This window comes from Mytilus edulis, chromosome 9 (assembly GCF_963676685.1).
Source record: "Mytilus edulis chromosome 9, xbMytEdul2.2, whole genome shotgun sequence".
Lineage (NCBI taxonomy): Eukaryota > Metazoa > Mollusca > Bivalvia > Mytilida > Mytilidae > Mytilus > Mytilus edulis.
This window is the reverse complement of record NC_092352.1, coordinates 20795373-20808804: the sequence shown is the minus strand read 5'-3', so window position 1 is coordinate 20808804 and position 13432 is coordinate 20795373. Positions and strand designations below refer to the sequence as shown.

Sequence of the window (13432 nt, the reverse complement as noted above, 5' to 3'; positions counted from 1 at the left end):
TATTTTAATTAAAAGTACCCTTTCCGTTAGACTAAATCACCTACTCACCTACGAGGAGGTAGAAGTTGGATACAAGCAGGATAAGTCGGTTGCATTATATTCTATCAATCCGGAAATTTTTATACTCATCACATACTAATGATTTTCTCCCCCCATTTGCTATAAAAAAAAACTTCAAATGTTCGTTACTTAACAAAACTTTACAATCTAACTTACAATAAATTATTTACGAATTTTAAAGAGATCACTATTCGGGGTACTTGAGCACCCTGAAAAAAGTTACATGTATGCCTCAAGTTATAACAGAATTTATCATGCACACTTTATATTTTGTCTTAGAATACAATATGAACAATATATGATTAAAATATATTTTTCAAAGTTAATGAAATTTTATATTATTCATATTTCATTATCATGATTATATACCGTTTTTTACCTGAGTTTACCTGTAAGATAAATGCGCGCAAATGTAATCAAAAGCTGCGCGCAAACGTAAAACATTTTAATCCCCAAATGCGCGCAAACGTAGTGCGCCCCCATGAGTTATCGATTATGTTTAATGGGCAAAAAGCTTGGCATTCTACTAACCCATTCTGTTGACTTAATGTCCCAGTTAACTGCATACTTATACCATCAAATCAAGCAGTTCAAATGGTCACTCATTTTAACCAACTGCTGTAGAAGAAAAACAGTCAAGTCTTCAAAATGTAAAGGGATGAAAAAGTGTTACCATAAAATTTCTTTCATATATTTATTGTATTGAGTTATTTGAAAGGCAAGGGAGATTTTTGAATTGCCATAAAAAAAAGTTCAATTAAAAATTGATTTATCTCTTTTAACTGATGTTTTACATGTTACAAAGCTGCCTTTTCATTAACTTTCTCGATGAAATATACTTGAAGCTAAAATATGCTTCCATGAAATTTCAGAGGGAGATTTAAAAAAAAGTCCAATCAAAATTTCATTAAAAAAGGGAGGGGGGATAGATGATTTTAGATTTTCTCCCCATGGAAGAGGGGGGATAGGACCTTTATTAGAACTCCTGGATCCGGTGTTTTTAAGCTCAGGATTTCGGGATTGACCCTTTCGGGATCCAGGAATTCTTTTTTTCTAATTTCGGGACTTCAGGATTTAGATTTTTTTTTAATCGGGACCTTGGGATTTCGTGTTATTAAGCCCGGGATTTCGGGATCAGGACCCGTCCTACTCCCCCTCATGGAAGCTTATCTGAATATTAGTACAAAAAATGTACTGCCAAGTTTTCATGAAGCAAATGTGTAAGATTTGGCCAAAATTGTACAGAGAGAAAAAACAATAGATCAAATAAAAATGTTGCCAAAGATGCATGAAAATGTGCGAGTCTCATTTGCACCCCTGGAATATAGCAATTTTATTTATAGCAATTCAAAAATTACTTCCTCATGAATCTTTCAAATGACTCATATTACAATAAATATATGTTAAGTAAATTTAAGCTTACACTTTCATTATCTCTTTTCACATTAAAGAATTGACTGTGGTTTTTATTACATATAATATTTTCTTAGAAATTTGTCCAAATTTAAGCACTGAGTGGTTGTGTTAAATATCAAATGACCCTAACTAACAATCTATCTCATAATGTGGAAACCAAGACGTAAAAGAAGGTAAGTATGCTTTATTTTGTTGCAATTTAATTATTCTACAGCAGTTTATAGTTGAAGCTTCTAACCAGTTGGACAATTGATTTTATGGGTCAGAATTTTAAATGATCCACAATATGTTTAGAGAAAAAATACTTAAAATCAAGTAACAAAAACTTTAATTGTAAAAGAACAATACCATTTACAGTGCATATTCAAAAGTCCTTGGTCTTTCCACAATACCAATTGCTATTTTTTTTAAACAACCCTTACTGGCTGTTGCTAACTGATAAACTGATAAAACATTTTAGCTCATTGCTTAAGTCAAAGGTTGTTAGTAATAAGCAAGTACAGTGTAATAAAAAATAAATAAATTCATTGAATTCCAGAGAATGAGTGCTGAATGCAGGGGCGGATCCAGCCATTTTAAAAAGGGGGGTTCCCAATCCAGGACAGAAAGGGGGGGGGGGGGGGTTCCAACTTAATGTCCCCATTCAAATGCATTGATTGTCCAAAAAAAATGGGGGTTCCAACCCCTGGAACCCTCCCCTGAATCCGTCACTGGCATGAAATTTGAATAAAATAATCGTACTCATAATAAATATAAGGAACATGGGTGTCAAGAAATTTTACTTGGATATGAAAACTTCTATACAATGACATTTTATAGATAATAAGATCTTATTAGTTTTAAAAAGAGTTTTGTTGTCCACTAAATTCTTTTATTTTCTAAAAGGAATTTATCTGTTGATATTAAAAGGACCTTAATAAAGTCACATTGTATTTTAATAATCCGATGAAATTTAATGTCATATACAACTTTGATTATTTCCCTTTAAATCATGTTTTCAATTATTATTTTCAAAAATTATTACTCAAGCAAAGTTCAGTGGTCTTTTTTTTCAGAACTTGTAGTATTATTCTAGTAACCATGAAAAAGATATCAATAACAAATAACTTATAAATTTCCTTATGATGGAAGTTGACACTTGATAAAACAAAAAGATGCTACTGATTACAGAAAATGTAAATTATTTCCTTTTAATATCAGCAGATCGATAATAGTTACAGAAAAAAGTACACAGTAATTTCTTGTTTGTAAATATACTAAGCTGTGTACAATATAGCGTAATTTTTTTCCAAAGTTGATGTTTTTCTTAAATAATTTAACATTTCACAGCGGTACGTTTTATACTTTTACTTATATTATTCATCCCTTATTTTTATGGCACTGGCTACGGTTACATGGAAATGTAACAATAATAAAAATATTATTGTTACATTGGAGACTAAATGCCGGAATGCAATGTTGGGTAAGGACCTGACTAATTACGAATGTAACAATAACTATTGAGGCTACGGTTACATAGCGTTATTGTTACATGAAAAACAGCAATGTCACTACGATGAGACTTGTAATAGGTACTAAATAATAAAAGTTGAAGACATTTATTTTATATTTACAATACATACAATTATTACATACAATTTCTTTATTTTTTTTTTTATTTACAATGACAGTTTCTACATATCCCGTAAGTGAATTTTGGAGTATGTTTAAGTCCGACACATTTTTGACGAAACCACTCCAAGCAGCCATCACCATGATCACACACCAGTGGTGCCACTTTGTGAACGTAGTATAATTCCATTCTGCGATATTCCTTTTAGAAGATAAGGCAACATTTAATGTTTGCCATGGTTCTGGTGAGAAATACTTTTTTGTCGAGCCTGCAACTTTTGTTGCAGAAAGCTCGACATAGGGATAGTGATCCGGCGGCGGCGGCGGCTACGGTGGCGGCGTTAGCTAACTTCTTAAAAGCTTTATATTTTAGAAGGTGGAAGACCTGGATGCTTCATACTTTGTATATAGATGCCTCATGTTACGAAGTTTCCGTCATTCACATGTCCAATGTCCTTGACCTCATTTTCATGGTTCAGTGACCACTTGAAAAAAAAGTTCAAATTTTTTGTAATGTTGAATTCTCTCTTATTATAAGTAATAGGATAACTATATTTGATATGTGCGTACCTTGCAAGGTCCTCATGTCTGTCAGACAGTTTTCACTTGACCTCGACCTCATTTCATGGATCAGTGAACAAGGTTAAGTTTTGGTGGTCAAGTCCATATCTCAGATACTATAAGCAATAGGGCTAGTATATTCGGTGTATGGAAGGACTGTAAGGTGTACATGTCCAACTGGCAGGTGTCATCTGACCTTGACCTCATTTTCATGGTTCAGTGGTTATAATTGAATTTTTGTGTTTTGGTCTGTTGTTCTCATACTATATGCAATAGGTCTACTATATTTGTTGTATGGAATGATTGTAAGGTGTACATGTCTAGCGGGCAGATGTCATGTGACCTTGACCTCATTTTCATGGTTCAGTGGTCAAAGTTAAGTTTTTGAGTTTTGGTCTTTTTATCTAATACTATATGCCATAGGTCAACTATATTTGGTGTATGGAAATATTTAATGATCTTTATGTCAGTCGCACAGGTTTTATTTGACCGTGACCTCATTTTCACGGTTCATTGCACAGTGTTAAGTTTTTGTGTTTTGGTCTATTTTTCTTAAACTATAAGTAATAGGTCAACTATATATGTTGTATAGAAGCATTGTTAGCTGTACATGTCTGCCTGGCATGGTTCTTCTGACCTTGACCTCATTTTCAAGGTTCATTGGTCTTTGTTTAGTTATCTTGGTTAATGTTAAGTTTATGGTACAGTTGTTATAAAGCTTAGCTTTTTACTTAGGACTATCAACATAATATCAATGATTAGTATAGAAGGCGAGACATTTCAGCGTGTGCACTATTGTTACTCTAGCAATGTTGATATTCTTATCCAATATTTTGGTTGGAAGCATGTGATGTAGTTTCATGTCGTCTTTCAATATGATCGCATTGCTGTCCATTACGGATTTTAGGTTTACCTCAGATTTTAGTATCCAACTTAGCAGTTAGTAAACTGTAATTTGCTTTGGATGTATCAATTTTTTTTAGAGCTGCGTTCGTATCTATAGCTGTATGCAATTTGTGTCTTGATATTGTTTCAATTTCGTATCAAACGCATCCCAAGTTTTAATTTTTTCATCCAAAACAAAATTGGTAATAGGAATCTCTTCATCCATTGTTCAAAGTAACCCTAACCCTAACCATGATGACAGTAATAAGAGTAGGTGTGCAGTTAAACTGTTTAAATACCATTTGTTGAATGATGATATGTATTATTTATTATTATTACAAGTACTATTTAGTACATGTGAAAGAATTAAGCAACACAACTATAGAAGATTTAAATTTAATAAATCTAGCATGCATACATTGCTGTTTTTCATGTAACAATAACACGAGATTCACTTGTTGTCGAGTAACGAGTTGCGAGTTAAGAAAATCGAGGTGCGAGTTACAAAAGTCGAGTTGCGAGTTAAGAAAGTCGAGTTGCAAGTTACAAAAGTCGAGTTGCGAGTTACGAACGTCGAGTTGCGAGTTACGAAAGTCGAGTTGCGAGTTACAAAAGTCGAGTTGCGAGTTACAAAAGTCGAGTTGCGAGTTAAGAAAGTCGAGTTGCGAGTTAGGAAAGTCGAGTTGCGAGTTACGAAAGTCGAGTTGCGAGTTACGAAAGTCGAGTTGCGAGTTACAAAAGTCGAGTTGCGAGTTACAAGAGTCGAGTTGCGAGTTACAAAAGTCGAGTTGCGAGTTACAAAAGTCGAGTTGCGAGTCAAGAAAGTCGAGTTGCGAGTTACAAAAGTCGAATAGCGTAAAAATGTGGAAACTAGAATATGTTTATGTTTTGGTGTAACTGTATAACATTTTGGAATGATGATTGCTTATAGAATTCGTTATTGTACATCGTGTTGTTGATTATTTTTATTGTTTGGACTTTATCTGAGTCTCTTGTAAAAATAAAATGGACTTGATAATAACTACGTATAGTATTTTCTGAAGAAGCAGATAGCCTTTTGAAATACAGCAGATGGCTTGCAGTTTAATTATTTTTAAATTTCATACATAGCACCGTCGTATTAAACGTAAACTAAACTATAGTACATATATGTAAAACACCCCTTCCGTGAAATTTATTGTTTGTCAGTGACACTCAAAATTGAGGATGTTAAAATTGTATATGTCTTATACATTGGCTAGAGAAGAAGGGGAAATGATTGACGTGAATAAAACCAGTTTAAACCCGCCGCATTTTTGTGTCTGACCTATGTCAGGAACCTTTAGCCTTTGTTGCTTTTGTATATGTTTTAATTTTGGTTTATCTTTATATTTAGCAGCATAGAATGGCGTCTTTATTCTTGATCTATCTAATAGTGTGTGTATGGGCCTGCTCATGGCTTCCTCTAGTCAGAGACATGTATATATGTGTGATTTTTCGCTGTGTTGTAGACCCAATGACCTTTGGTTGAATTGTATATTTTGATTTGGTTGCTGTCTCTTTGACTCATTCCCCGTTTTTATTCTTTATTTTATAAATGTAGCTGTCAATGATACTATTGAAAAAACTACATTTGCGCCATTTTACAGGTAAGATTTAATTGGAAAGTATAAAATGATTATTGCAACATCGTGATTTCATAAGTTTTTTTTTTAAGTATTGGGTAACTTATTAAACTGAGTCACTTAGGTTTAAACTTGAGCATAATAGTGTTCACATGTTTGATATTGTCAATTATAAGTTATTCTTAACTTAATTAAAACCGGCAAAATAGCAAAACTCTATATAAATCGCTATTTTGCTGGAGCTGGTAAAATAGCCCCCGAAGGCAGTCGACAAAACAGCCACTGCCATATTTTATACGTTGAAAAGAATTATTCTAAATAAGTCACATACATATAATTCAAAACGTCACCTGCACTCTAAAATCATTACAATTATCATTGGTAAGTAACGTTTATTCATTTACATTTCGTTTAACATCTAGACTTCCTGTAATTCAGTGGTTGTCGTTTGTTTATGTGTTACATATTTGTTTTTCGTTCATTTTTTTACATAAATAAGGCCGTTAGTTTTCTCGTTTGAATTGTTTTACATTGTCTTATCGGGGCCTTTTATAGCTGACTATATGCGGTATGGGCTTTGCTCATTGTTGAAGTCCGTACGGTGATCTATAATTGTTAATGTTTGTGTCATTTTGGTCTTTTGTGGATAGTTGTCTCATTGGCAATCATACCACATCTTCTTTTTTTATATTGTTACAATATACAAATGTAGTTCCATAAATATCTATGTACAGACACATTCTCAAATATACATAACAAAACAAATTTTGTTTCATTTGAGAGATATGAAAAATTAGCAAAAATACTGAAAAATATCTCCTTGAAAAACTTCTCCCTACAGATCATCTTTGTACATGATGGACAACTTGTAATGAAATGTTGTTCATCTTCAACTACATTTCTTACAAATCCTTTAAAATGGTCTCTTGCTGTATACAAAGTTTTATATCTTGTCCCCTGTGACGCGTTAATGGGGTCACTTCAGTTCCTATATTCCGAAGTGCCTCTGTAATGGGGCCGTTTTTTGAGAAATTGTAGAAAAGGGGATCACTTCAGTTCCTTTATACAGAAGTGCCGCTGTGATGGGGCCGTTTATGAGATGTCAAATATAAGATTAATTGGAAACTTTTACATCAAATGAATTACATTCAATTTCGAGAATTTCGAGAAAAAACATTAAAATTTTGTTTGAAATATGAATCGGTGGGTATTTTGAAAATAAACAAACATTTAACCAATGTCGGATTCTAGGGGAGAGCATGTGCTTACAGGAACAATGTCTGAAAAAAATATAATGTTTTGCATAAAATAGTCCAAAAAAAATTTCGCATCGCTCCGCTCGGCGAAAGCATCCACATAATTTCAACCCTCGCTACGCCAGACTCCCTTTCCATGCTTAAAAAGTCTATATACATTTTAAACCTAGATACTTATAATTGTAAACACATTCTGTTATATCTTTTTTGCAATACAAATATTCTTTAAAAAGTTTTCCAGATTTGTTAAACATATTAACTTTGGTTTTAGATAGATTGACCTCTAAATACCATTTTACAGTACACTCAGGATAAACTATCAAGCCGTTTTTGAAAGACACAAGATCCTCTGCATACATGAGGCAGTCAATTCTGTGGTCATTTATATCAACAGCATCTGGGGTTTCATTAAATGCATCCGGTAAAATAATCTTGAAAAGGTTTAGATTCAAAATATCCCCTTAGTTTACTCCAATTTGGGAATAAAAATTAGAAGTAAGCACATTGTCTATTTTAGCACATAATTCACTTTTATTGTACATATCACTCACGATTGCATGGGAATTACTACCTATGTTTGGCAGCAAAAACACAAGTTTTTCAAAACGATGGATGGAATAATGAAAACTGAAAAGATCGATCTTCAATCGGTCTTAAAAAGTCTACTTCCAGATATCGATGTAGTTTTAAAAAGATCAATCTTATTTGAATCGATCTTTTTTCAAGTGTAAATGCTTTAATTAGATCCATCGCTTTTTTCAGTGGAATGTTATATTCAGATATGAAAATAAATCTGCGCATGTTCGGCGTGTTTAAAAATGATGGATGGAATACGAAAAGTAAACATAGATTCGGCTATTTTTTTATTATCTTCTAAATCAATAAGTTCTATTTGTTTGCTGCAAATCCTCATCTTCAAACGCATTGGTCGTTCGTTATTTAGCGATAGTCTCACACATATCTTTGTTTAATGACTTGTGATGTATGAACCAAAATAATGATTAATAAGTCCATACGAAATTCCAATGAGCAAACTATTTTCTCAATGATTTTGCAATGTGTTATAGTTCGTGCGAGATGCAGAATTTCCTTTACTATTCTATTTTTAGGATTATTTGTTTACGAAAGGTAACTTATGGTCAGATCGGTTCTTTTTATGTTGTAGTGTAAACGCATTGGATTAAATAAGATCGAACTCGTCCATTAAGGATACATTATTTTTTTTCAAATGCTTCCAGAACTTAACTTATATTAGACTCTTATAAATAAGTATCACATATAACTGTTTCAAATCCCACAATCAAGGGAATAACTAAGTTCGGGTACATGCATGTTTTGTTTATCAAATGTGAATCAAACCTGAAAATTCGGTGTGAACAATATTTTTGTAACTCGCAACTCGACTTTCTTAACTCGCAACTCGACTTTCGTAACTCGCAACTCGATTTTCTTAACTCGCAACTCGACTTTTGTAACTCGCAACTCGACTTTCCTAACTCGCAACTCGACTTTTGTAACTCGCAACTCGACTTTTGTAACTCGCAACTCGACTTTCCTAACTCGCAACTCGACTTTCCTAACTCGCAACTCGACTTTTGTAACTCGCAACTCGACTTTCCTAACTCGAAACTCGACTTTCCTAACTCGCAACTCGACTTTTTTAACTCGCAACTCGACTTTTGTAACTCGCAACTCGACTTTGTTAACTCGCAACTCGACTTTCTTAACTCGCAACTTGCAACTCGACAATAAGAAACCCTCCAATAACACAATGTAACCGTAGCCTCAATAATTATTTTTACAATTTCGTAATTAATAGGTTCCTTACCCAACTTTGCATTCCTGCAATTAGTCTCCAATGTAACAATAATATTTTTATTATTGTTACATTTCCATGTAACCGTAGCCAGTGCCTATTTTTATTGACTATGTGTTTACATTGTATCACAGATCAAATTTATTTGTTCATTGTGTGTTTATAATTTGTGTTACTACGGTTTTTGATTGAGTTAAGCCATTCCAATTGATATTTTATAGTGTGACTTTCTATGTTGTGATGTTAAATACTACTCTTTCAGAAAAGGGAGAAGGTTAAAATGGTACCATTTAAACGTTTAATCTAGCTGCAATTGTTTTCACCTGACCTAAGTCAGGAATTTGATGTTCAGTGGTTGTCGTCTGTTTATGTGGTTCATAAGAGTGTCTCGTTTCTCGTTTTTTATATAGATTAGACCGCTGGTTAGCCTATTTGAATGGTTTGACACTAGTAATTTTTGGGGCCCTTTAAAGCTTGCTGCACAGTGAACCATACTCTTTAAAGCTTGCAGTTCAGTGTGAGCCTAGGCTTCGTGTTGAAGACTACCTTGACCTATTATGGTTTACTTTTATAAATTGTGACTTGGATGGAGAGTTGTCTCATTGGCACTCATGCCACATCTTCCTATATCTAATTAATTCACATTGTTTGGTTTTTATACGCCCGTCAAATTTTTGACGGGACATATTATGGCATACAAATGTCGGGTGTCCATCCGTCTGTCTGTCTGTCCGGCGTAAACATGTCGCACCGTAACTTGAGAACGAAATATCTAAATTTCATGAAACTTGTCCGAAGACCCTGCCTGCGAACCAAGATGGCCGACATGGCTAAAAATAGTACATAGGGTAAAATGCAGTTTTTGGCTAAAATCTCAGAAACCAACTGAAAGCATTTAAAGCATTTAAAGCAAATCTGACGAGATTTATTTGTTCATTAGGTCAAAGTCTATCTGTCCTGAAAATTTCAGACTATAAATCAGGCATCCCGTTGTTGGGTTGCTGCCCCAGAATTGGTAATTTAAATTTTGCAGCTTTTGGTTATTATCTTGAATATTATTATAGATAGAGATAAAATGTAAACAGCAATAATGTACAGCAAAGTAAGACCTACAAATAAGTCAACATGATCAAAATGGTCAGTTGACCCTTTAAGGAGTTATTGCCCTTTATAGTCAATTTTAAACAATTTTCATAAATTTTGTAAATTTGTAAATTTTTATTTGTTTATGATATGCCCATATCACAGGCGCTTGGGTCTATGATACAGATTTTCTTTTTTTTTTTTTTTTTTTTTTTTTTTATTAAAATATTCAATTTTCTATATTTTTAATACATATCTATGTTTTCTGTATCATAGACCCAAGCACCTGTGGCCCATATACCAAGGTGGGGAACAGATGGACATCATATATAAATTACTGTTATCAAAAAATTGTATGGATAAAAGCAAAAGCACAATATATAACTGAAAATATGATAAAATTGTAACAGTCGGGAATTTTTATTTAAATAATTTAACCCTAACAAAAAATATTTAGAAAAAGGGGGGGTCATTCCCAAGCGCCTATGGAAATAATTTATAAAACATCTTATTTTATAAATAAAAATATTACAGATTTCATTAATAATAAATTGAAGGGATACTTCGATAGCAATAACACAGCTATATGTTTTAAAAATAGTCATGTTTCCGATTGTAGCGCATCAATTTATATAAAGTAATTTCCACTTTGAGATAATCCCCCAAATTTCCGGAATTTCGGCATTAGTCCGTTATTGACGCATATTTATAAAATATTCCGGAACTCCTCTCGACTTTCCATGTTTACAGTGTTGCCAATCAAAACTTTAGTGTCATTTCTCATCTTACATGTTGAAAACGATTCTGATATTCAAAAAACAAACATAGGTAAGAAACCATCAGGCATCTTTGCCTTTTTGGAGTAGCAAGAATTTAAATTTTCCCTTGGGACCGACACATTAAAAAACTGTTAATTATGTGTAACAGATTAGTGTAATGTTTTCCCAGGTTCTCTAATAAACTGACGATTATTAAAGTCTATATATGTTTTATTACGTGCTTTTTACATGCATGTATTTTGTAGTTCACATTTACAATACATTTCAATAAGATATAAATACTTAGAATACGAATGGTCAAATTTACGGTTAAGTCCTTACCTGGTTAGTAAGATATATTGTTTTAGATAAAATGTAGAATATAATAAAGTCAACTCTTTACTAGCGTTCAAATCCCAAAAGTGCACTCCCCAAAACCCTAGAGCTTACGTATTTCTATCCCCAAAATGACGTCATAGGCCCGGCCGGGCTACCGGGACACCGGAAGTGGCCCGGTGGGGGAAAACAAAATGGCCGGATCTACAAGAGTTATTAACAAAACGGAGATAGAATAAAAGAAAAGAAAGTTAACCGAACCCCTGAAATATTAAAGGACTAACAGTAAAGTGACCACCGTCACATATGCAATTTGCTTGAAATTCCTCACCTAACCTGCTAACTGGGACATGTCACATTAGATACTGACTTTTGGTTATAGTGATTGAAACCTACGTATTCTTCAGATAAAACAATGTAAGAGATCCCCAAATGTGTTGGAATCATTCAGTAGAAAAAAATCAGTACTAGAATCTAGAGAGTAGAGTATAGTGGATACATGTGTATCCTACCGTAGTACAATCAGTCATCTTGTTGGTTCGTTCGGTATTTGTGTTTGTACTTGTCACACAGGAAAACTTTGCCATGAAGTCACTACGCTAATACTAGCGTTCAAAATTGGTGCATTATATGTTTTTTCTGCTCTTCTAAATAAAAAAGACATTTCTAAATGTATGTTTCATTGTTATTCAAAGGTATATATATTGTACAAAAATACCAATTTTCTAATGGCCATTAATGGCCATTTCAAACCTGACATCCCATTGCCTAAAAACATCTCAGAACTTCACAAAATCCCATTTCTGGCCTCCATTGTTTTGTGTACATGCCATTCAGTGTCATCAATCTTAGTGGCAGACAAAACAGGCCAAGCAAATCATACTTTTAAGAAGCACCTTACACATGTACGCCTTACAAGATTTTCCCCGCGAAAAAAACTTCACAATTGAAAGGAAAACTTTGGTAAAAAACGATGTTCATACCATATTTTGTTCAGGAATCAGGAATATAGAGTAGGTTAATAAAAAATAATATGCATATATATAGGTACATTGACCTATAATGGTTTACTTTTATAAATTGTTATTTGGATGGAGAGTTGTCTCATTGGCACTCATACCACATCTTCCTATATCTATGTACATATATTTTTCATAAAAAAAAATTGATTCAATATAAAAAGATCAAATATTCTGACTATCATGACTGTAGGTAAATATTCATATAAAATTCCATTGATGTCCAATTTCATGGCTAAAAATGAGGTTTCCTATTGAATAAACCCCCAATTTATTGCAATCTATTTCAAAACAATATCACACAAACAAATGATATAATTGCCTTAGACTAAAAAAAAACCACCTAATTGACAATAGAACAATTTGATTGGGTATAACGAGTCAAAGCGTCGCATGGTGTTGACGCCATTGGAATTTAAATACTAACAAACAGGGTCAGCAGCTTTTAGTATGGAACAACATTGTACATTCAGTGACTGAGAAACATTTATGAGTAACCAAGCTTGACAATACACGGTAATAAAAAAATCAAAGCTAAGTCTACAGAAAAGGAAAAAAAATGTTCATAGGTGAACAACTTACCACCATAGAGGGATATAAAGATGTGGTCCATACCCGTAGCCAGGGGGGGTTCGAGGGGTTCGGACGAACCCCCCCTTGAAAACTAATAAGCACTGTTAAAGTCGATGTTCTGTTCGAATTGTGACTGTTAAAGTCGAGTTTGTGAGTCAAACGAACCCCCCTTTGGAAAATCCTGGCTACGGGCCTGTGGTCACACCTTGGCGTAAACTTGAACTTGAAAAAAAGGTTTTCTCTTGACCAAATTAAACATGACGAGTAACAAATGCCAAATGGACAGAACAGATGTCAAGTTACGTACATCCAACATTGTCCAACAGGCATAAAATGGACACCTAAGGGAAGCCTACCTGATGAAAGGAATGTACAAGATAAGCAGAAAAGTAAAGGTGGCAGTATTGAGTAATAATACATGTAAATGACCATAATATAATAAAAAAAAATCCAT

General features: G+C 33.5%; 2 protein-coding genes across 3 annotated transcripts in view; one reads left to right on the top strand and one right to left on the bottom strand.

Moving 5' to 3' along the window:
* LOC139489648 (leucine-rich melanocyte differentiation-associated protein-like) overlaps positions 1-13432 on the bottom strand; it is a 511226-nt gene that overhangs the window by 433640 nt on the left and 64154 nt on the right. The gene's annotated exons all lie outside the window — the stretch shown is intronic.
* The window catches only part of LOC139489635 (uncharacterized), a 30481-nt gene continuing 18538 nt past the window's right edge, over positions 1490-13432 (top strand). Inside the window, exon 1 of one of the 2 annotated variants that reach the window (XM_071276261.1) lies at positions 1490-1649. In XM_071276261.1, the coding sequence (XP_071132362.1) occupies positions 1624-1649 (26 nt within the window). In that variant the 5' untranslated portion in view covers positions 1490-1623. Of the gene's footprint in view, positions 1650-11012; positions 11121-13432 lie in introns of those variants that run through there. The other variant, XM_071276262.1, reaches the window with a different exon arrangement.